This window comes from Xyrauchen texanus, chromosome 8, assembly GCF_025860055.1.
Source record: "Xyrauchen texanus isolate HMW12.3.18 chromosome 8, RBS_HiC_50CHRs, whole genome shotgun sequence".
Taxonomy (NCBI): Eukaryota; Metazoa; Chordata; class Actinopteri; order Cypriniformes; family Catostomidae; genus Xyrauchen; species Xyrauchen texanus.
Window position 1 is genome coordinate 20,937,892 of NC_068283.1, and position 25,435 is coordinate 20,963,326.

General features: G+C 39.5%; 1 protein-coding gene across 4 annotated transcripts in view; it reads left to right on the forward strand.

Annotated features, from left to right (window-relative positions):
* gpatch8 (G patch domain containing 8) overlaps nucleotides 1–25,435 on the forward strand; it is a 72,023-nt gene that overhangs the window by 21,455 nt on the left and 25,133 nt on the right. For 2 of the 4 annotated variants that reach the window (XM_052131521.1, XM_052131517.1), the window contains exons 3-5: nucleotides 1,759–1,794; nucleotides 8,163–8,181; nucleotides 12,457–12,529. Coding sequence is in view for 2 of the 4 variants with exons in the window: in XM_052131517.1 (XP_051987477.1) it covers nucleotides 12,523–12,529 (7 nt within the window). In the remaining 2 variants the exon portion in view is untranslated. Of the gene's footprint in view, nucleotides 1–1,758; nucleotides 1,795–8,162; nucleotides 8,182–8,230; nucleotides 12,530–25,435 lie in introns of those variants that run through there. The other 2 variants (XM_052131516.1, XM_052131519.1) reach the window with 2 other exon arrangements.

Consider the following 25,435-nt stretch of genomic DNA (forward strand, 5'->3'; position numbering starts at 1 on the left):
AAATAATGTGTCATTGTTTTCCACATTGCAGTAATGAGAATATCATAATGACCATAATTTGTGAAACATTTACATTTTTTTGTAGTGCTTAACTTTCATAAAAATAATGTCACTGTGTGAAAGGTCTTAATGGTACTAAAATAGATTTCAATTTTATGTTCAAAATAAAATGTATTTTGATTTTGGAGTAAAACAGGACCAGGGCATTTTCTTGACAGGTTTTGTCAAAATCACCTTGGTAGAATAAGTCATGGACAGTCACGTATGTGGAATATATAATTTAATATAGCCCAGATTCTCTCACCACCACATCGGTTTTGATATATTACCCATGATTACTCAATTTTATGAGTATTAGAAAGCCTTTATCCAAGGCATTCTAAAAGTGCAGGCCTAGTTGGTTACAGAGTGTTGTTGTACATCAGAAGTGCTGTTGTGACTTTGATGAGCTCCATTCAGCTGCTGTGTAGGAGGATGCTAAGGGCCCTCATAATAGCTCAGTATTTCCAGACCTCAGTACAGTTAGTCCTCTCTCTCTAACTGCAAATGGAGCTCCAATAAGCATACAGAGCAAAGTTACAGCTCCAAAACAAAACTGCCGCTTCAAAAGATGACTCAGAGCCAGACTCTGACAATAAAGGACAGCCAACTATACACACACAAACATCCAGTGGGTCAATTAAGGCATTCCATCAATACATTAACTCTGACTCCAACAAGATTTGACTGACTCCGAGGCAAACCTCTGATACATAGGCACACGACCAATTCAATTATACAACTGCTGTGTGTGTGTGTGCGTGCACGTGTGTGCTTGTGCGTGCTTAAAGCTAGACTGACCTGATTTAGATGTGAGCCACTCAGTGTGTCATCCACCACCCCACATGGTGGAGAACTAGAGGGAGTATGGCCTTGTGTCCACCAAAGCATTTTTTCCTTAGGCCAGTGTATTTTTTTAATTGTTTGCAATGGGAGTGCCGCATATTTTAAAAAGCCAGCAGCGTGACAAGGAGTTGAGCATCTATTCAACGCTGTGTGCTTGCCGTTTTTTTCTGGTCACCGAGTGTTGAACACTTTTCAACTGTGTAAAACGCAGCGCTTTTTACCCAGCCGTCCAATCACAGTGGCAAAATACTACACGACCAACTGTCACATCTTACTTGTACAATGACTGAACAACAATGGAGGAAAAGTTTGGTGGTCTCTGAGTATTCATTTCTGTACCAGATGACATTCCCAGGCTACCACAATATTAATATGAATAAATAATGCTTCAGCCTTCCCTTCATCCAGAGGAAGTACTCTTCCTTGTGCTGACATTTTTACATTCAGTACTTGTTGATGACACAAACTATCTGCGAAATTAGGTACTTGCAACACATTACTTCTGCGGATATTCCGTATCATGGCAACCAAAGCGTCTCAGCTGAAAAAACATTGCGCCTCCGAAGCGCTCTCAACGCTCCCAGCTGGGCGATTTCAGAAGAGCGCCTGGCATTTTCAGCTGGCAAAAAGCTTTGGTGGACACACGGCCTTATGCGTGTGTTCTGATTGTGAGAAAGTGGCACATGCGTGCGTGTGCGTGCGTGTGTGCGTGCGTGCGTGTGTGCGCGTGTGTGTGTTTGAGTGAGTGACAGAGTACACCAGTGCCCAGTATTTTGTGTTTGTTTTTTGTGTTAGTGTTTGTGTAGGATAGTTCTTTTCAGATATTTTCAGTATTATACACAACTTGGGGTGTTCGACATTTCTCTCCTGCAGCAAATTGGCCCCAATTAGCTAAGCAGCTCTGACCCGGTTTGTATTTGCACGCTCTGCTCCCCTCCTCCTGTCTCTTTAGGGGCTCCTTGTAACGCTTTTCTCTCTCTCTTTCTGTCTCTCACTCATCATTCTGTCCCTCTCTCTGTCTCTCCAACACAGTGATTCGGTGTACAGTACCCTCTGTCATTATGTGCTGGCATGGTGCTTGCGCAACTGGGACTGCATTTTTCGCTAACTTGGCATGTAGATAATATCGCAGGCAGCTCTCGTCTCTGTCTGTCTCTTTCCTCTGGTTTACTCTGTAATTTCAGAGGCTTGCATGCCTGATGCCTCTCTCCTTCTCTCCAGGTCGTTCTCTCTGCTCCAGTCATATGACAGACCCTATTATTTAGACCTATACCTTCTGTTCTAATTGGATCCTGAAAGACAGTAAAGTTATGTACTTGCATTTAATTAGTTAATTTAATAGGACACATTAGAATCTGCTGTAGTTCCCTATTCTCAAATGTATTAAGTTTATTTTTTTAGAAGGTCTTGCATCTAAATTTAAACTTGGATGTTGTTAACTTCAAAGCTAAAAAAAAAGTTTTGTGTCCTATCTGCAATCTGATGTTTAAAAGCAGGTCATCTGTTTAATGAATTCCACCAGTTTAAAATGTTCCCATGTGTTGACAATAGAGTGATACTGAAAATAATGAAGGTGATTAAAAGCAGCTTTTAAAATGCATTTTTTTTAAATGCATTTTCCTTAAATTCTTTCAGAAGACATATTTGCAGTATGTCCAGAATCTTCAGATAACATGCATGTCACAGCGATAAGGATTTTTTTCTGTTCGCCCATTCGGGTCAGTAGTTCAGATTTTAATTGTCCTGCCTTTATTATTAAATGTTAAGTTTGCTGAATAAAAATGGCATAAAATGCAAACATTACTAATTGATTTGTAGTTTTTAACCCATTCTTACTGATGTAATTTTTAATTGTTCAACAAATACTCTATGTTAGCCAACCAGATACCTTGTTGCAGAATTTGCAACAATATTGTTTGATACATCACATAATTCCACACATTTAATTTTCATTGCATAAAAACATGTTTACATGATAAACAAATGTAACATTTTGCAACAATGCAGATTGTTCAATCAACTGGCCTGAAACTCTCACACTGCAGGCCATCCTTACATTTTTTGGAGCCCTGACATGTGACAATAATCCCTTGTTTTTTATGTTTATACTTTTTACGCAAGCCATAGAAGTATGTTTTCATGTGTCTAATTATGAACAGGATAAATCCTTTTTCAGCAAGATTTTCAGGCCTCAACATTGGCAGATCTTCAGATCTTTTGGATGTAGTTGTGAGCACCCACCATCCCAGAGCACTGGTCAGAACGACATGAGAGAGAGCAGGAGAGGTGGCATGGCTGCCTGCCTGAACCAAAAAAATTATTCCTGCTACTGCTCTATTGTCTATGGAGGGGTGTGGAAAACAGAGCTGCCACATGCAGTGTTCATGAAGAGTAAAAGCACTACACTGCAGGAAATGATGGCTATCCCTGTCAGTTCATTCAGTGTGTATACAGTACACATAGTATTGAGGACACGTGATGTACAATAACACAAAAGCACATTTGATTTCATTTAGAAAGAGGCATATTTGCCCTTCAGTTTCCTGTTCTAGATCTGGAGTGTCAGAGCTATTTTTCACCAAACAGCAATGTTGTATTTATATCACTGAACGCTTAGCAGCTGGTCCGGGTGGACAGTGACAGCCATCACTGCATGTATGTGTGTCTTGGATTAGAGTACTGTGTCATGCACTTGTTTCCCTTGCCTCTCCTCTGCCAATCATTCTGTGTGATATGTAGGCAGCTAGAGGTCTGTGGTACTTTTAATTGGGATCTTCTCTTATTTTCCTTTATGCTTTTATCTACTCATTCCCTCTTCTATCTTGCTCTTTAAACACCTTTTTTGTATGTATGCATGTTAAATCAGTAGTATTAATCTCTCTCTCTCTCACACACACTCACACACTCCCCTTCATCTTACTATGTACCTCAACCCTCATCTTTCTTTCCCCTGTCCCCCAACCCAAGGAGATGTGCATTGGACAGTGATCTAGTAAGAAATTACATACATGCATAACATTATAACAAATCTTATTACAAACATCTTATAACAAACACATATCATACTTAATTATTTTAGCTTTTTTTGTATCTGACTGACTGCTCTTTCCAACCACCGTTGGAAACTCCCATGAGTCGCTATGATTATGTAACTCACTGCAAGTATTTACCTGGGATGCAGCGGTCCGATACCTGGATCAGTATCGGCTCCGATACTGAAGCTTTTAGACGGATCGGGTATCGGTCCAACGAGTCCGATACTGTGTGTTAGTCATGTTCGTTACTGTCAAGCTCAAAACAATTATGTAAAAGTACCATAAAAACATCATTGAAGTAGTTCATATGACTCATGGATTTTATTCAAAGCCACTTGAAGACGTGCAATAGCTCTGTGAATCACAAAAGGCTGTGATTAATAAGTAAATATATAAAATGCACGCGCAGCTCCAGTGCTTCAGTGAATGGCGCTGCTCTGTTTACACAGACTCGTGGCTATTTTTAGATGTAGATGCTCAAAAGTTTGGTTCACTTATAATATGCATTTAGAATGGCACTGGAGGTTTTTTTTTTTTTTTACCAAAATTTTAATAAAATGCTAATTAAACTACTGCGAACTTGCTAACAGTCTCATACAGGGCTTCATGGAGAGTTCAGAATGTAAAAATAAATGCGTGAGGGTTTCAAAGTTAATGGTGCACGATTGAAATGTATTACTATTAGGGCTGTCAATCGATTACAATTATTAATCAAATTAATGACATTGTATCCCGATTAATTAATCCCATTTAATCGCATATACAAATATTTGCTGAGAAAGCCCCTAATATAACAATAATTCAATATATAATGATGAAATAATTATACATAGTTATCTTTAAATATTTAATAAGTGTATGTGTGTGTATGTATGTGTGTGTGATATATATATATATATATATATATATATATATATATATATATATATATATATATATATATATATATATAAAATAAAAAATATTCAGATAATTAAAATGCATTATATTCTTGTGGCAGAATTGATGACAATACAAAAAGCAGCTTTAGAATACAATGTATTGTTTACTACCATATTATTAATCATAAGTCAATCATTGGCATACAGTTCACAGCAATCCATTACACAAGTGAATTTGTCAATCAGTTCGAGATTTATTATGAGGGCTTGTTTAAGGACCCGTCAATGTACACCTGTGTCAGACATGCTTGTGTAGCGTCTCATGTGCGTTGTGTCATAAACATAAAATGTTTAGGTCACTGTGTCAAGTTAAATATAGTTAATACTCAATCTTTAAACACATCTTGAGATCCCTTAGTTCGGATTTGCACTCCAAGTGGTTTTGAACGCAAGAACGGAACACATGTTTGTGTTGTTCTGCCTACTGAAGTGTTTTCTTCACTGTATAAACTGCGCGTTGCTCATACAGCTGAAATGTAATTTACTGTAAACAAGTGGTACTACAAGCTTGCATTTCTCAGGAATCTTCCTTATTACGGTCCAGGGGCATTGCGATTAATTGCGCATTTTAATAACACGTTATTTAAAAAAATAATTGCACTGAATTAATAATAATAATAATACCTTGCATTTATATAGCGCTTTTCTAGGCACTCAAAGCGCTTTACATAGTATAGGGGGAATCTCCTCAACCACCACCAGTGTGCAGCATCCACCTGGATGATGCAACGGCAGCCATAGTGCATAGTAGAGAGTATAGTTATGTAGCTAATTCAGGGATGGAGATTAATACGATGCCATCGTAGATAGGGGCCAATGGGGGGTATTTGGCCAGGACATCGGGGTTACACCCCTACTCTTTAGGAGAAGTGTCCGGGGATTTTTAATGACCACAGAGAGTCAGGACCTCGGTTTAACATCTCATCCGTAGGATGGTGCCTTTTTTACAGTATAGTGTCCTATACTGGGGCATTAGGACCCACACAGACCATAGGGTGAGCACCCCGTAATACCACTTCCAGCAGCAACCTTGGTTTTCCCCAGGAGGTCTCCCATCCAGGTACTGGCCAGGCTCAACCCTGCTTAGCGTTAGTGGGCAACCAGGAAAGAGATGCAGGGTGATATGGCTGCCGACAAATTAACACGTTAAATCGACAGCCCTAATTACTATATATTACTATTATAATATATATTATTATTATTATCATTGGTTTACAAATTATAATAATACTTAAGTTGAATGGGTTCAAAAAAATAACTGTGAATGAAAAGATGATATTTTACAACTAAATTGAACAAAAAAGAGATCTGAATCCTTTAAAGTCCAGATAAATGTTGACATTTTGCAAAAAAAAGGCTTCTTTTTTTACTGAAGACTTGAAGATTGGAATTACTGTTAATTTTGCTGCTACATTATCTAGTATACTAGTTAATAAAAAAAGTGTTTTATTTATTTATATTGAAATAATGTGTAGTTAGATGTTTGTGTTTCTTTACATATTAAAGAGTACACCCAATTAGTTCCACACAATAATGTAAAATATTCTAAACTGATATTGCAAAAAACAACACTTGTATCGGATAAGATTAAGATCGGAAGAGAAAAAGTGGTATCGGTGCATCCCTAGTATTTACCACCTAACTTGCCAGAAGTTGACGAATGTATTCTTCAAAAATGTCACTTCACACGGTTTAGGTTTGCCACTGCATGGATACACATACTCGATGACCTCCTGTGTGAAAATTATCAACGTATCATCTACGTTGACAGTTTGTTCGCTATAAGAAGTGACAAGAATGTTGACACTCAGGAATTCTCAGTGGTGCAGTGGTCCCAAACTGATTTGGACACTTATTGTGTAAATATCATTGCATTAGATTAAAGTGGCTTTTGTTTTAAAGACAGCACAAGCACATTTTGTAGAAATAAAGTTTAAGTATTAAAAGGACAAAACAATAGCTATAGACAAACTGTTCAAAATTAAAACATAACACTTTCAGGTTGTACACATCCATAGATAATATGATTAAATTATACCTGTGGTTACTCTGCAAGAACACATCTGTGAATTTGAGTTGATCTGACTTTATCTACTAAACGTTACTGAGGCAGGGCGGAGTGATGCTACACACTACCTACTCAGGCTAATCAAGCCTCAGAGAGGGAGAAAGGCTGACCAGAGACGGCAATGTGACAGAGAGAGCGATTTACAGGCAGCTGACCGACACCTGTGTGTTTGTCTTTTTGGTTCCATTTATTATTAAACTATTTTTTATATTGTCAAGCCGGTTCTCGCCGCCTCTTTTCCTTTAAATCAAATTACAGTTACCTTGGTAGCAGATGATCAAAATTAATTTAAAAATGGCCAAGAAAATGAAGTACTGAGAAAAGATGCCACTTGGTTTGTAACTTTATATGTAATGAGTTTAATACGTTAAGTATGTCTTAAGTGTCCATATACACTTGGGGTCTCTGTAGTGAAAAGTATTATTAAAATTTTTAAAAGTGAAGAGTATTACTAATGAAAATTTAACAACCAAACATCGCCCCTTTGCTTTCCTCCCATTCCACCTTTTGGTGCAAGGAAATTAATGCGTTAGGTTTCTCTCTCTCAACCCCATCATAATAGCCCTCACTCACTTAAAAACAACTGACCATTGCTGTCCTGCTGTGGAGTATAACAGTCATATGAAGGTGAGTTTAGCGGGAACACTGTCACCTCACAGGCCTAAATGGCCTCAGCCACCACAGAAAGGCTCTGATTTGACATTTCCAAAGGGGCCATCGGTTTCTAGTGTGGTTATATCACTATGAGGTGCTTTTTATTTCCAGTGTGTCCGCATGATAATCCTTCAAATCCTGTGAGCACATGCTATATTACTTGTCCTGGCAGACCCTTACAAAACCTTCATAGCCACACTGGAATGAAGAAATACACTCACTGCTCTGCACATCTCTCTCCCTTATTTTATTGAATCCCACACTTTCCCTCCCTGCTATTACTATGGTAACAACCCCACTTCTCCCCCTCTATCACTTTTTTTTTGACTGTGAGTGTATTTGTTTGGACAAAACATTATATTTGTTTTTTTAAGTGTGTGTGTGTGTGTATATATATATATATATATATATATATATATATATATATATATATATATATATATTTTAACTGACCGTTAGTGGATGTGTGAATTCACTGTGGTAATTTAGTGGATCAAAGAGACAGTTTGACCATTAGAAACCTGTAGAGATTGGCCAGTTTCTTCAGTTTTGTGTGACATTTGACTGTTCTTTTGACAGCCCAGGGTTTAAAAGCCAGGTTCGTATGGACATGTTTTCATTCCACTTGCACTGCTGTTGGATTCTTCGGCGTTGTTGCTCTTCATCTGTCTGTTTTATTTTATGCATTCATCAGTTTGCCGCACAAAACCCACCCTCTTCCCACATCTGCCTGACATGCCAAAACCTTCATCACTGTGCCTGCGATTGGCTCAAGGCCACATTCAACTGATTTTGCTTGGCTGATATGAGGAATAAGACTAAACTAAGACTTCTTTTAAAATTATTCAGTTCTATTGGTTTCCTTTTTAAGAGGGAGGAGTTTAGAACTACTATGTAAAGTGCTCCACTCAGCAGCAAGAGGTAACATGAGGTCAGCTCAACGCGTTTCCTGTTTAGGTGCCTTGCCAGTCCACAGAATGATGAAATGCTGTGTGTTGTTGGCAGAGGATGCTGCAGAGCCACTGCATTGCAGGCCATTTGGGCTGGGCTTACTGCTGGCACATCTGCACTGCTGATAAACTGAAGATCCTGGGACTTGCAGTCTTTGGATCCTCTAGTCTGTATTCACAGTGGTGTGTCAGGTTGTACATTACATGTTGTAATAAATCCTTTTTTTTTTCTCATCTAATTATATAGATATTTCTATGGTGAAGTATTCATTCAGAACATGTAAGGCACATGCTTGAATTGGCCTTATCCTGGCTTTGACATGTGCTCTGTGGCCTCCCCTGCTATCTATAAATAGAGAAATGGAAATTATCTGATCCCCCAGTCTTTTTTGCATCCCTTTAATTTGAACAAAAGAACATGCACAGCAGTATTTGAGTTTCCAGAGGGTGTTCTGAAGGGGATGAACATTAGTGCAGCTCCCCACGCATTTTGTCATATGCAGAAAACATTTGTATATTCTTACCACACACGCAGGAGTTCATATAAGTCAACTGAAGATTTAACATTTAATATTCTATATGTCGTATTATAAGATGCCAAGAATTTCCTGATTAAAAGGTTTATTTTTGAACCATTTATACTAAATATTTGGCTTTTATTTTGTACATATATTATAAAGCCAGTAAAAAATATAAATATTTTCTGGAAGATTTTTATTTTGTATTGAGTTGGCAGCATATCTCTTTTCTATCCACTATTATGTCATGTTAGATGGTAAAATCTGGAAAGACACATTTTAAAATCAATTGAAATGGACTAGTTGTCTTTTGAAGCAGAATGAAACGGTAATATATTCAAATTTGATAAATATTAAATGTTTTACCCTTTTTTCTCATGGACCCACTAGCACCCCCTTCAAGTCTCCACTTTGAAAACTCCTGTGTAAAACTTCTTTTCCTCCCCTATTGTTTAATTTCATAAAGAAAGATGCCTTGCATTCAAATGTGCTTCAGAATTTATAACTTGAATCCAGTGTAATCTTAACCCAACCATTAAGTGAGCTAGCAAGCCAGACATATATCAGGATGCCTGTTGCAATAACCCCATTAAATAAATGAATGAAAAATGTGTGTGTGTATATATATATATATATATATATGAGTAAATCCTAGTAGCAATCTTGTTATCTCTTGTTGACATCTCTCAACAACAATGCATTTCTGTCTGCAGAATTGCCCCTTACTGGATGTTTTCTTGTTTTTGGCACCATTCTGAGTAAATTCTAGACTTGTGTCTGTGAAAATCCCATGAGATCAGCAGTTACAGAAATACTCAAACTAGCCCATTTGGCACGTCATGCACGGTTGATGGTTGATGTGAACATTAACTGAAGCTCCTGACCCATGTCTACATGATTTTATGCACTGCATTGCTGCCACACTATTGGCTGATTAGATAATCACATTGATTTTTTGTTGGTGCCAGACGGGCTGGTTTGAGTATTTCTATAACACACACAACAGTCTCTAGAATGTACTCCAGAATGGTGCCAAAAACATTCAGTGAGGGTAAGTTCTGCGGATAGAAACACATTGTTGATGAGAGAGTTCAACAGAGAATGGCCAGACTGGTTCAAACTGACAAAGTCTACAGTAACTCAGATAACCGCTCTGTAAAATATTGGTTAGAATATTATCATCTCGGAATGCTATTCTGAGATGTGGGTTGGCGCTGTTTTGGCGGCACAAGGGGAACCTACACAATATATTAGGCAGGTGGTTTTAATGTTGTGGCTTGTGTGTGTGTGTGTGTGTGTGTGTGTGTGTGTGTGTGTGTGTGTGTGTGTGTGTGTGTGTGTGTGTATAAAATAATATATATGACTGTCAGCTTAGCATTCAACATCCAGATTGGCCAAACCATTGAAGGGCGTGGCAAAGAAATGGCAGCACTTATGGGAAGTGGGTGTGTCTTAGGGTGGTGACCACTCCCTCCCTACTCATAATGCTCTAACCTGGTTCTCATGCAATTCCTCGCCTTTCACACCACCAAACATTGCTTGGCATGCTCCTTTTTAATCTCATAGATTGTAACATTTATTTTGATGACCTTGTGCATCATTGCTGTATGCTCGCTAACGATATCCTGAGCTCTTTGCTGCCCTCCCCCTCCCTGTATATGCTGACTACTCTAGACCATTTCAAGGACTGTACGTTGGTGATGTCACTGTTCCGTGAACATTTCCTGCTTGTCAAAACAGATCATTTAGCAGAGATGGGCCACTTCTATTAAAATTTATGGAAGAAATTGGAACACCCAACGGCAGCCTGCAGTCAATGGGAAAAAATACAGCCTCATCACCGCTGCCTTTAAATACCAAGCACGCCTCTTCTAGCTACCTGCTGGTATCTTTGCGGGTCCAGGATCGGAGCGGTGAGGGTCCAGTGCGAGTTGGATGCGTCCCCAGACCCGAACCCTTGAGTTAGATGTGACGCTGGGAATTGGCGCACTTGTCGTGGCGGGGCAACTCTAGTGAAGCCTAAGCCACATGCACCTTGGACCAATAAAATGTGACTGCTTATTTGAAATGTTCTTTTATTGTAATCTCGACCAACCGTTTTGGAGATTTCGGTCTTTCCCCATTCAAGTAGAAAGGAGCTGCACTGTCGTGACACTTTTTTGCATAGAAAAATAGCTTCTCCAACTGCCCTAGAGCGTTCCAAAAATGGCCGCTGACTTGTAAAAAACACTTTGTTGAAAGGATCTGGAAATACATTTGTGTTTTAGTTGACATTCTTGAAATGGTCTATACAGAGAAAACTAACACCGCCGTCTCTTTTTGTTAAAGTGGTTTAACAAAAAGCTGCATGCTGGTTAATTTGGGTTTCACTTAATTTATATTTTTTTTTTTCCATAATGGCCTTTATTTTTGGTGTGTGTGTGTAGATGTGACTAATATTTTTCCCAGTGCATATTTTCTTTTTTGTATGTTATCCATATATTAAATGTTTTTTTTTCTTTATGCGTGGATCAGTTTTTAGCTGTTTCAATTTTTTTGTCACATTATACCTGCTTATATATTTGCATCATGTTTTTCTCTCAATACCGTCTCTTTATTAATTTTTTTTAAGGAGTATTTAAATGCACAGCACACACACACATATGCGTAGATTGGGCCTCTTGATGGTAACCCGAGGCCTCCCTCTCCCTCCACCTTCCTTTTTGTGTATCTGTGAATCTATAGATCTACCTTTCACTGTCTTGCCCCTCGATCTCCTCTCACTCTTGTTACAGCTACATACGTATGTTTTTGTGGTGGCTCTGTTGTCATGGTGATGAACTTACAAAAAGCTTGTGAAAATGTTTGGTTTTATTTGTATGCAAGCTCTCTAATGGATGTGCTGCTCTTTCCTTTTTTTTTTTTTACTCTTAGTAGTTTATGTATTAATCCAAAGCGGTTTATATATGAATTTATGTGTTACATATATTCATTCCCCCAATTAACTGACACTGAAAGTGAATTTGTATACTCAGAGGTTGGTAGCATTTACATGTATTTTCTTTTAGCTGTTACTACCTTCACTAGGAATGCCCAATATTAAGCAAGATTAGATTTTATACTATAGACTTTAGTAAGGTTTAGTTATCCCTATTGCTAGAGAACTGCACAACAAATCCCTCCAGACTGTAGGAACTTTCCCTCTTGTTCTTTCTATCTCCCTCTCTTTCCTTTCTGCTCCCCATGTTTATCTGACAAGGAGTTTAAAGGTGTAGCAGATGTTGCTAATGTTGACAACAGTGAAGGTGTTTTGACAGTTGTCTGGCTACCACGTGTGCTTGTGACCAAGTGTGTGTCTGTGCGTGTGTGTCGGAAGCGCTTCTTATTGTTGGAATATTGTAGTCTTTCCTCTCTTCCTCCCATCAGGATAACATTGGGCACCGACTCCTTCAGAAACATGGCTGGAAGTTGGGTCAAGGCCTGGGCAAAACCATGCAGGGTAAGCAAGCATTTTTCTCTATTAAACTCTGTCTCTCTATCTCTCTCTCTCTCACACACACTTGATTTCCACCCACAGCATCAATTCCCTAAGGTTTGATCGGTTGTAAAAAAAAATCTGTACTCTCTCTGTTCTGTTCCGTTCCTGCACACCCATTTGTATTTCTCATCTGCACTGACATAAATTGTCTTTCTGAGAATTTAATTTGTTCGGGTTATAGTGCTGATGATATACAATTAATGGGGGAAGATAGAATGAGTTTGGAGGAGGAAGAGCTTCGAGTGTGATGTGGTGTCAGATAAATGAAAGCACTGTAAACCAGCTCTCCCAAGGAGCATTATGGTCTAGACCAGAGTAGATACGGAAAGACACACTCTTACACACATGCAGCATAAATCGATGAGAAACTGAAAGACAAAATGGTTATAGACTGTCAGTCCAAATCCGATTTTTTTGCATATCCGATTGGAATACGATCATATTTAGCAAGTCTGCATGGCAAAAAATCACATGAAATGCAATTTTACAAATCCGTTTCAAGCAACATTCATATGTGGTTTTAAATCCTATTCAAATCACATATCTGGAAATCTGTTTCTGTTTGTCCATTCTGATTGGATGTTCAGACCTTTTGCCATATGTCACTATTTCAGGCTTTGTGAAGACATGTTATACATCACACATTGTTGCAGGAAACATGCTGGCAGTGGTGGCGGATTGTTGGTCTAGCTGAGAATTTTATTAACAGAATCTTCCAGCGCACATTCTGAAGTTCAACAGCCACATACTTTCATCAAAGGAGGCTACATGCTAATCTGTCTTGACCACTCACTGCTTTAAACTGTGAGACCGGAAGAGACGGCAGCACTTAATAAAGTGGCACATGCCAGCCTCCATCTCTGCCACTGCCTCATTAGGCATAATCCAGCGGTGCAACAACACTTTGTCATGTTACAAGCTAAAATCTCTATTCCATTCCACTCAATGTTGTTTTTTTTGCATACTGATGCAATGTCATAGCTTGAGACACCAATGCAGATTTGGCAGAAATGTAAGATAGCCATGGAACACATACACCGGTTCTGATCAGTTGCGATACACAGTGCAGACAGTCAATCATGAAGATGGTATACACCAAAAATCGGATTTGGAATTAGAGTCTGAACCAGAGCCCGAACGATATGATTTTTGAGGCCGATGCCGAATTTAGAGTGGGAAAATTCACAGATAACCATTATGGTGGCCGATATAGCAAATGTTTGAGCTGGAATGAAAACTGACCTTTTCTATGTGGATTGTGCACCGATATGACAATGCAAAGGTACTCAGAAGGCTGCTTTCTTAAATATTTTTATAATATTCAAAGAATATTTGACATTTTTGTCAACAAATTCTAGAAATGAACACTGGGAAAATAAAGAATAAATAAAAATACAATAAATACCTAAATAAAAATCAGTACTTTGTTTAGTATCAGCCAGTTGCTGACCATTTGAATAAAGAATAAATAAACATCAGTAGTATAGTTTATTATCAGTCAAATGCTGACTATTTTAATACTGCCAGTCAATTAGGGTCAGGTTGTAAAACAAGAAGCATTTACACCTCCCAAGTCGTGAGATAAACAGCGGCAGTGGTGTTACACCTTATTCTGCCATACAAGTTCATGGGAAACTTTCAACGGTGGAAAACCAGACTTTTAAGTATTACATTTTGTAAATGCAATGACTGGAATTGTTCAGTTGAAGGGGTCACCAAACTGCGAATCCTGAATAAAACAGTTTGGTGAATACATGTTTACACATTAGCTTACACTCAGCTGACAAGCAGTGAAAGTAGCTACGTGGTTAGCTATAAGCTCATTGTCATAGAGAGCAAATGATGGACTTTATTTACATTCCAGCGTTACATCTTACAACTAGGTAACAACATAGTGTGAAATCAACACTCAACAGACACTATCTACCACCGCACTGTTGTCTGCTGAGCTGCAAAAAGATGCTCTGACAAACTATAACTGGTTAACATGGCAAACAGATGTGATAAACAAGTGACATGGTTGACAAGGACAGGGTTAACATTATATTAGTTATATTTAAAAGGGAAAATGATGGAGTCATTGTTTATTAACTTGCCAGTAAGTATTTCACAAACTTGTTATCAACTTACCGCGAAGACACCACTTAACTCCGCACCCCTTAACTCTGCAGAACCACAGTCACCAGAACCTCTGTCAGCTCAGCTCTGTAAACAATTGAGTCGGAGCAGGCTCTGCTGGACAAACTACGTTATGACACCAATTCTAAAGCATTGTTTTTTGCATTATATGTTCTGTGCATATTGGTAAACATATAAGCCGATACCGCTATATCTGTGAAAGGCTAATATCGGCCGACTGAATTGGTCGGGCACTAGTCTGAACATAGCTTAAGATCCTCAAGCACACTAGATTAAAACCTTAATTCACCCTGTGTTCTTTTGTAATGCACTTGATCGGGAAGAGAAACTATTTCCATTTTTTCCTGCCCCCCGCCCCCTTCCCTTCTCCCATATCAGTGCTCCCTTTAATTTCTTCCCCTGCACTCATCTTGTGGCCTGCAGAATGTGAGATATGCTTTGTTGATGAAGCCTTGTTGTCGGAGTTCAGTGTTTGTTTGGTTTGCGTGGCATGTGAGAGAGTAGAACATGGATATGAGCTTTTTCTTCCCTAAATACGATATCAATATTTATCATGATATAAAAACTCAGATGATATCGACGACAAGCTTTTGAGTAATTTTCGATATTTAGACATGCGTGTTGCTAAAAATGCTAGTAGTTTTGCTTTCTTATCGTATGTTTCCACTGGCTCGTAGTGAGTGAATGTGAGCGAGCGCTTTCAATTCCTTCCTATGGAAGCAGAGCGTCAAGCTTGCGAGGTGGATTGTAAAATTGACAGCAGCACGGGGCAAGCGGTTCCCTAGCGTTGGGAGTGGCTTTGTTCAGATTTCTTCCACGTCAGTGGAAACGTAGCCTCAGACTGTATGAAGTTGCTATTGCCCCCACTACGCTGGTTACCGCGTTCCAGATCCCAGATTGATACCATCTTGACTGCAAGACATCATGACAACGGTTAAGCCCTCTCATCGTCTCTAGTGAGCAGCGCAACAAAAATAATAAGTGACCTTTATTGATGCAAGAGATGGTTGTCCTTGGCTTTTTTGTGACTTCCTGGATGAGTCGTCACTGTGCTCTTGGAGGAAATTTGGAAGGTTGGCCACTTCTGGGAAGGTTCACTACTGTGCCAAGTTTTCTCCATTTGGAGATGATGGCTTTCGCTGTGATTTTTGGAGTCCCAGAACCTTTGTAACCCTTCCCATACTGATGTATTTCAATCACCATTTCTGGAATTTCTTTGGACCTTGTCATAGTGTGTGGATTTCCAAATCAGAAAAGAAATTCTATTGCATTATGATCTGCGTTACATTTTGCTTTATTGATTTTTCTGTAAAAATCAGCAAATCTATGGTTAATCTCTTTTGGATCTACAAGAATCTTGCCATTACCACATTGACTGTTATGTATTGCCGTACTGCCTGTGCATGTTTCAATTGCAAGTAATTTTTTTTTTTTTTTCCACCTATTTCAAACTGTTTTTGTTTCATACGAATAAGCTATTTTCATTTTTTTTTTTAGAAATGATGGAATTGCATTCGCTCGCAGAGCTATTAATTTCTTAAGTGTAAAACTCACGACCCGTTGATCTGTAATCTGTCTCCGTATGTACTATTAGAGAGCCAATTTCTATTAATTTAGCTCTATCTGGTCTATTCCTAGCTGTCTGATATGATATAATATCTCCTCTGATAACTGCCTTCGTCTCCCAAAGTACCATAATGTATCATTATTTTCTGAAAAGAATGTAAATTTGTCTGAAAGATTTTCAAAAATGTTTACATCATTCAACAGCATATACAATTTCCAGGGATAGTTACCTTTACTTAATTTTATTTTCAGGTTAAGAGAGACCGGAGCATGATCCGATTACAGCCTAGTGTGATACTGTGCTGAACCTACATAATGCAGTAATCTTGAGACTATTAGGAAGAAATCGATCCTTGAATATGTTTTGTGAACTGAAGAATGAAATGGAAGATCATGATCAGTGGGGTGTAATGCCCTCCAGCTATCTACCAGGCTTAATTTTTGCATATAATGGTTCAATACAGCAGTCGACGAGGACTTGTTTCCAATCTAGTATTTAACACACAATTATAATCACCTGCCATGATGACTCGTGAATGCATAAAGTCTGAAAACCTTCTGTTAAAATGACGTGTCATCAAAATTAGGACAATACACATTCACTAAGGTAGTAAGCAAATAGTTTATCTCACCACATACGATCAGATATTTACTATTTCTATCAGTAATCATTTGCTTGCGTATAAAAGGAATCGTCGTCTTTAGTTGAGTAATTTGACTGGTAGACTTGAGACTTCCATTGAGCTTTTATGCTAAACTTCGCTGTAGCTTTAAAATGCATTTCTTGAAGAAAAAATATCTCTGCATTGAACTTCTTGAGATATGCATAAATTTCATTGATAATTGCTTGATCATCTTAAACAGGAACTGTACATTTAAACCTTCCAGCTCAAACTGAAAATAATGAACCTTCCCACAAACTTGAACATTGTTAACCTTCTGAATTCAAGCACAGCCTATTTGCCCACCTTCCTCTCCCTACCATATACATCCCATGATACCATTATGGATGTTTCCCCACAACAAATTAACACTTGCATCTGTCATCTCACCTTCGATGCCCTTTGTTATTCCACATATTAAAGTAGCCCTCCACTCATTTCACTAAAACACTTCTGCAATGAAACCTTGCAAGTCTTTTTCGCAAAATCAAATGTACAAGTTCAGATTGCTGCTTTGATGATCCCCGCAAACAAGCGCAGCAACCTTCACCAGTTTTCCACCATATTCCATAGGTATGTTTCATCTAGCTCAGGTACATCAAAAACCCTAGTCGCTTTGTCCCTTGCGGTTACAATGAACTTTGAGGGAAAATGAAAACCGCATCTTCATGTTCCAAGCATTTCTTTCGAATGCCGTCAAACTTTTGTGTCTGCTTCTGGCGCAGAATGCGTTCTTCTGTTTGATAATGATGAACTCGGACAATGAAAGCTCGACTGGCCAACTCTCTGAGGTTGTAGTGATCAGTGTGCCCTGTTAATTTAAATTGGACTTTTGAAATTCTCCTCACCCAACACCTGTGTCAGAAGTTTCGTCACGGGCTCTGTTGGTCTACCACTTTCAGCTCCTTTATGCCAAAAATTCTAATGTTTTGTCATTATCTTAATTCCAATTAAGTAGTCAGACCCTTTTTCCAAGTTATTTTGCAGCCTTATGTTAAAATGCTTTCAATTTTTTCACATCAATCTATAACCCATAATGACAAATAAAAAACTTAGCAAATGTATTAAAAAGGAAAAACTGAAATAGCACATTGACATACGTTTTCAGACCTTTTGCCATGACACTTGAAATTTAGCTCGAGTGCATCCCATTTCTCTGGATCATCTTTGAGATGTGTCTACACTTTGATTGGCATTCACCTTTAGCAAATTAAATTGATTGGACATGATTTGGAAATGCACACACCTGTCTATATAAGGTCTCACAGCTGAAAATGCATATCAGAGTAAAAACCAAGCCCTGGGGTCAAAGGAACTGCCTGCAGAGCTCAGAGACAGGATTGTGTCAAGACACAGATCTAGGAAAGGCTACAAAAAAAATTGGAGGTTCCAAAGTGCACAGTGGCCTCCATAATTCTTAAATGGCAGAAGTTTGGAAAAACCAGGACTCTGACCGAGAGCTGACCGATCGGCCAAACTGAGCAATAGGGGAAGAAGGGCCTTGGCAAGAGGGGTGACCAAGAACCTGATGATCACTCTGGTTGAGCTCCAGAGATCATGTGTGGAGATGGGAGAAACTTTCAGAAGGACAGCCATCACTGCAACACTCCACCGATCTGGGCTTTATGACACAGTGGCCAGACAGAAGCCTCTCCTCAGTGCATGACACATGAAAGCCTGCTTGTAATTGCTGAAAAGCACCTAACGAACTCTGACTGTGAGAAATACGGTTTTATGGTCTAATGAAATGAAGATTGAACTGTTTGGCCTCAATTCCAAGCATCATGTCTGGAGTAAACCAGGCACCGCTTATCACCTGCACAATATCATCCAAACAGTGATGCATGGTGATGGTAGCATCATGCTGTGGGGGTGTTTTTCAGATGCAGGAACTGGAGAGCGCACTCAGGACCTCAGACTGGGATGAAGGTTCACATTCTAACAGGACAATGATCCTAAGCGCACAGCCAAGACTACGCAAGAGTGTCTTAGGGATAACTCTGTGAATGTCCTTGAGTGGCCCAGCCAGAGCCCGGACTGGACCCAGTCAAACATCTCTGGATAGATCTGAAAATGAAGTCGTAGCATTTTCAAATTACACGACAAATCTGCGACAGGTGCGAACACATTACTAGACATTTCGCTATTGACGAATCCCCGACGACCCTGCCTGGACTCCAAGTTACATTTCACAACAGTGTACACGCGAGAAGTGATATGAGATATGAAAACAAGTGCATGATCATATGTTATGCATTTCAGAATATGTTGTGTGTGTTTTTAATCACCTAAAGGCATCATATAATTTATTGGTTACAATATGAAAAAGTATCTCCTACTGAAAAAATCTACCTATTTGCTTACCTGACTGTCCAATAGAATTGGCAATTTCCCTCCAACTCTTCTCTTTCTCCACCCGGTTGTGGTACAGTTCAGATGAAACATCAAATTGGCACTGGTGCTCCTGTCAATTTTCCACAAATTTTTCCCCCATTTCTTCGGTCCAATTAGAGTAGAATAATATTAGAGATAACGCAGCCATGCTAGTTGATGTTCTGTTGCAGGTACATCAGGATTCCTCCCACTGAATCATCCCGTGCCCAGTTTCTTGCTCTCATTGGCTGTAGGTCAACACTGTTGTTATATTCAGTCAAAACATATTTCACACTGCATGATTTGGAGTCGCAGACAGGTCCAGATATTTATCATTCTAAATATCTCGCTGACATTGGCGATGCATCGGTGATTCTCTCAAATCGTGTCTTTGATAGTTAATACATTGTGATCGTTGCTCATGGGAGCGAGCTCCGATTTGCCCATGATTTCAGGCTTTTTATGGCGATCTCCACATAACTGTCAGCGAGCGAAAATCAGGCTTAAAATCGTGTAGTGTAAACTCGGCATAACAGTGGCGAGTTGACCTACAGGTTCTGAAACAAATGCTGCAAATGAGCCAGATGTGCGGCTCATGGAGCAACATACCTTGTGAAAGTATGTGACTCTGTATTTATATCCCCAAGGCTTGCTGAAGAACGCTTATGTCCATATATACCGCTTTCAGTGAGTAAGAAATTACATTCAATAAAAATACTGTCGTGGCTCCATTTTCTGATGTCATTTTAGTGAAAGAAAAAAGGCTGGAAAAATGCTTGGTGACTGTGGATTACAATCAGTGTTTGTGATTAAATGCAGCTGAGTGCGATGAAAATGTTAAGTTCAGCTTGATGTCTTCTCAGATCCTCGGTAAAAGATGATGATCATTGGTCACTTGACGAAAATACAAGACCTAACCTCGGTGACAGAAAAAATATTTCTAACCATTTTAATGTTTTTCCTTTACTTGAACCATTATCTCAGCAGGGAGTCCTGACATCAGGTTATTAACAACCTCCCGCTTAGAGACGCTAATGCACGCTTTGTCATCTTCGCACAGATCTTCAATAGATCACTGGAGCAGTGTGAATTCCCTTTCATCATATCCTGCAACATCTGGACAGACTAGGTACAAGGATCCTTTTTGTGGACGTCAATTAGGCTTTCAACACAATCATCCCAGCTATTCTCTGGACTAAACTCGGTTCCCACGTCTATTTTGTCAGTGTGGATCACCAGCTTTCTTACGGAGAGGCAGCATCAGCTAGTGAGATGGGAATTTCGCTTCCAGCACATGTACGATCAGCACTGGTGCCTCCCAGGGATGTGTGCTCTCCCCATTACTCTTCTCCCTGTATACCAATGACTGTGCCGCCAAGGTCACCTCTGTCAAAACTCCTGAAGTTTTAATTGAGACCTACAAATAAATAGGGTAATTTGTATTTAGTTGCAGCCCTAGTCAACATTAATGATTATTTTGATCATTGATCAAAATTATAAAGGGCATAAGGATTTGATTTAAATTACTAAATTCAAGAGTAATAACCACAAAACTTTGAACAAAGCCAGAATCATGAAATGTTAAGTTTTCATTTATTATTGTTATTATTACTTTCAGTACAAATGCAAAACAGTTCTTTATAATACTTGTAAAACTTTGTTGAACAAAAAGTACTGTTCATTAAAGAGTAAAATGATCCATGGGAGATAGAGTGGGACAAAAAAAAAATGGTGACCCCAGAATAAAAATATGAATAATTCTGCCCAGCTGAAAAATTCATAATTATGTTAGATGCTTGTACATGGTCACTAATAACATACATTATGTATTTTAAATATTGTATATTTTAAAATAGTATTGTCGTGATTACGTTTTTCTAAACTATTCTTTTCAAAAATATGTGTATGTTGAGTCACGTGACGTGGTTGACGAGAATGGCTGCGTGAGGAAGAGCTGCGCCCATCCCAGCATGATATTAACTTTAAAACTTGACAAAGAGTCCAATTTTATGTGAGTTACCATATGAAAAGTTGAAGTTATTTGACAATAATGCCAAGCAATACCAGAAGTACCACTAATCCTCCGAGAACTGGCTCGGGTGGAACGAAGGCTAACGAAGTGGCTAACGCTAGTCAAGCTAACCAAAAGCCTCATGACGAGCCCGGTGCTGATGAACCGGACGCTAGCACCATCCCCGGTAATGTAGCCAAAGAGTTTGCTAAACTTACCGCATTAATCCTGGAAAAGTCAGACGCCCACGACAAGAAGCTGGAGGCTATATGGGTGACCACAAGTGCTACAGATAGCAAACTTGCTGGAATTACAAATTGCATTTCTCAAGTCGAGAGCCGTTTGGGCTTCCTCGAGGAGGCTAATGAGAGACAGCAGGCGAACCCTCCAGCCACAGTTACAGAGGTGGAAGCCCTCTGCCAAAAACTGGACGACATTGAGAATCGGGAGCGAAGGAATAATTTACGGTTCATCGGGTTTCCTGAGGGCAGCGAGGACGGAGACACCTTGTCATTCCTCATAAAAGTTTTACCGGAGATCCTGAACCTCGATTTCCCCGGAGGACTGGAAATTGACAGAGCGCACAGGATTGGAGGATTGCGCAAGAGCTCAGGTCCGAACATCCTCGCCAGCAAGACCCATCATCGCCAGATTTCTCAGATTCCGGGACCGAAACCGCATCGCGGAGGCTGCACGCAAGATGGGTAAAGTTACCTGGAAGGAGCATCGTATAATGGTCTTCGCCGACTATTCCAAGTTGGTTAATGAGAAGCACATAAAGTTCAACGAGTGTAAGAAGATGCTCCATTAAAAACGCACGAGATTTTCTCTCGATTACCCGGCAGTGCTCACCATGAGATCAGCGCAGGGCCCCCACCGATTTGATGACCATAAAAAAGCCCTGGCTTACATTCATTCCCTTGGTTAACTCGGCGTTACTGTGTTTTGGTGTAATGGTATTTTGTGCCACAGTATCATGGCCTTAAATTGTGGGGAGCTGAGCCCTTTGCGGATTCTTTTTCTGTTGGTCTTCCTTTGGTCCCGGAGTGTATGAGGGTAAAGATGAATCCACTAAATGTTCCATTTTTGACTGTCAAACTGACATTTCGTCGTCGTCTTTTTTGTCTGAGCATAAGTGGATAATATTTCTGGAGGCTATATGGACTAATGGCGGGTCCTCTGATCCTTTGTTTATTTTTTGTTATTATTATTATTATTTTCTCTCACTCATTATGTCAGGAGGTTTAATTATTGGCGCTGAATTGTAATTTAAAAAAGGGAGGGGAGGGGGAAGGGAGAAGGAAAAAGAAAAACTCCTTTAAAGTACTTGATTCACGGGGAGGTTTGGTTTGTTTCCTGAGCCTTTCAGTGGGTCTATCACTAGCTCGGACGCGCATGAACACAGGTGCACTCGCACTCGTTTTTATTTTATTTTTTATTTATTATTATTTATTTATTTTGAATATATGTTATATTATTATTTTTTAATTATATATACATATTTAAAGGGAGGGGAGAAAAGGGAAAAAAAAACTGCCTTAATTCTACGTGGCATTGATTCAACAAGGTGCTGAAAGCATTCTTTAGAAATGTTGGCCCATATTGATTGGATAGCATCTTGCAGTTGATGGAGATTTGTGGGATGCACATCCAGGGCACGAAGCTCCCGTTCCACCACATCCCAAAGATGCTCTATTGGGTTGAGATCTGGTGACTGTGGGGGCCATTTTAGTACAGTGAACTCATTGTCATGTTTAAGAAACCAATTTGAAATGATTCGAGCTTTGTGACATGGTGCATTATCCTGCTGGAAGTAGCCATCAGAGGATGGGTACATGGTGGCCATAAAGGGATGGACATGGTCAGAAACAATGCTCAAGTAGGCCGTGGCATTTAAACGATGCCCAAATGGCACTAAGGGGCCTAAAGTGTGCCAAGAAAACATCCCCCACACCATTACACCACCACCACCAGCCTGCACAGTGGTAACAAGGCATGATGGATCCATGTTCTCATTCTGTTTATGCCAAATTCTGACTCTACCATCTGAATGTCTCAACAGAAATCGAGACTCATCAGACCAGGCAACATTTTTCCAGTCTTCAACTGTCCAATTTTGGTGAGCTCTTGCAAATTGTAGCCTCTTTTTCCTATTTGTAGTGGAGATGAGTGGTACCCGGTGGGGTCTTCTGCTGTTGTAGCCCATCCGCCTCAAGGTTGTGCATGTTGTGGCTTCTCAAATGCTTTGCTGCATACCTCAGTTGTAACGAGTGGTTATTTCAGGCAAAGTTGCTCTTCTATCAGCTTGAATCAGTCGGCCCATTCTCCTCTGACCTCTAGCATCAACAAGGCATTTTCAGCCCACAGGACTGCCGCATACTGGATGTTTTTCCTTTTCACACCATTCTTTGTAAACCCTAGAAATGGTTGTGCGTGAAAATCCCAGTAACTGAGCAGATTGTGAAATACTCAGACTGGCCCGTCTGGCACCAACAACCATGCCACGCTCAAAATTGCTTAAATCACCTTTCTTTCCCATTCTGACATTCAGTTTGGAGTTCAGGAGATTGTCTTGACCAGGACCACACCCCTAAATGCATTGAAGCAACTGCCATGTGATTGGTTGATTAGATAATTGCATTGAGAAATTGAACAGGTGTTCCTAATAATCCTTTAGGTGAGTGTGTGTGTGTGTGTGTGTGTGTGTGTGTGTGTGTATATATATATATATATATATTTATTATTTTTATTTTTTTTCCTGACAAATGCACAAAGTTATCTGGTCATACAAAGAATATCACTGATCCTTTACGGACTATATGGACAAGTGGTGGGTTGTTGGATCCTTGTTCTGTGGGGGTATTCAGAGGTTGTTTCTGTAGACCAGTTCAGGGTCTCTTTGTGCGTTTTGTTATTTTTTTATTTATTTATTTTTTATCCCTTTTTTTTATTATTTTTTTTTATCCCTCTCGTTTCAATCAAGAGAGGACTCATCTGGAGGTTAGTAAATCACTTTATTGTGCAAGGCAACACCGCTGCTTAATTTCATGGTGTAAAGTGAGGCTTTATTGGTGAGGCAGCCCAAGCCTTGTTCTTTCAATGTTCGCCCATTTTCTGGTTTATGCATAGGGGCGTCATGGGTCACACAATCGGTTATTTTCTTTATGCAGACTTCTGTTTAATGTGTAACTCGTTGTCTAAGTTTGAAATATCTTCCTCTTTGTTATTATAAGGTTAATGGTTACGCTCGTGTCGGGCAGGTAGGAGGTTGAGTGGTCGTTACTGCCTGATTCTGGGCAGGACAACAGGTGCAGGGTGGGTGGGGCACGGTCATAGCGGCTTTAAGTTAGAGAGTTACGGACCAAACTGAGATTAGTGTTTGCGTCTGGCTGTACAGATGCGTTTTCGTTGCTTTTGTTATCTGTATGTTTAAATTTAATGTGTTTTTTGTCTCTTATTATTTAGTGATGTTATTCATAAATAAGTCAGTTTGGATAGTACAGCAAAACTTGTTTAACACTCATTTTACAATATTTCAGCTATTAGTACAAAAGGGTTGAAACTTATGAGCTGGAACGTCAGAGGCCTCCACAACATAGTGAAGAAGAGGAAGGTATTAACTTTCATTAGATCTAAAAAATGTGATGTGGTATTTATGCAGGAGACCCACTTATTACCACAAGAATCTCAAAAGTTCCAGGGTGATTGGGTGGGCTTTGTGGCGGCTACCTGTGGCAGTAGCAAGAGCAGAGGAATGGCTACTCTAGTTAACAAGTGGCTACAATTTAAATGCTTAAAAGAGAGTGCAGATGAGGAAGGGAGAATACTGTTGATGCTTTGTGAGATCCAGGAAAATAGTATTATACTTGCGAATGTGTACGCCCCAAATAGAGACGATCCGGCATTTTTTGGGCTACTTGAGAAGAAACTAAATGATATGGGAGACTATCCAATTATCATGGGGGGGGATTTTAATGAGGTAATGGACCCTATATTAGATCGTAGCTCTCCATCTTTCCGCACCACTAGGGCACACGCAGTGCTCAAAGATATGTCCAAAGCATCCGGTCTAGTAGACATTTGGCGGCTACAAAACCCATCTTCGAGAGATTTTTT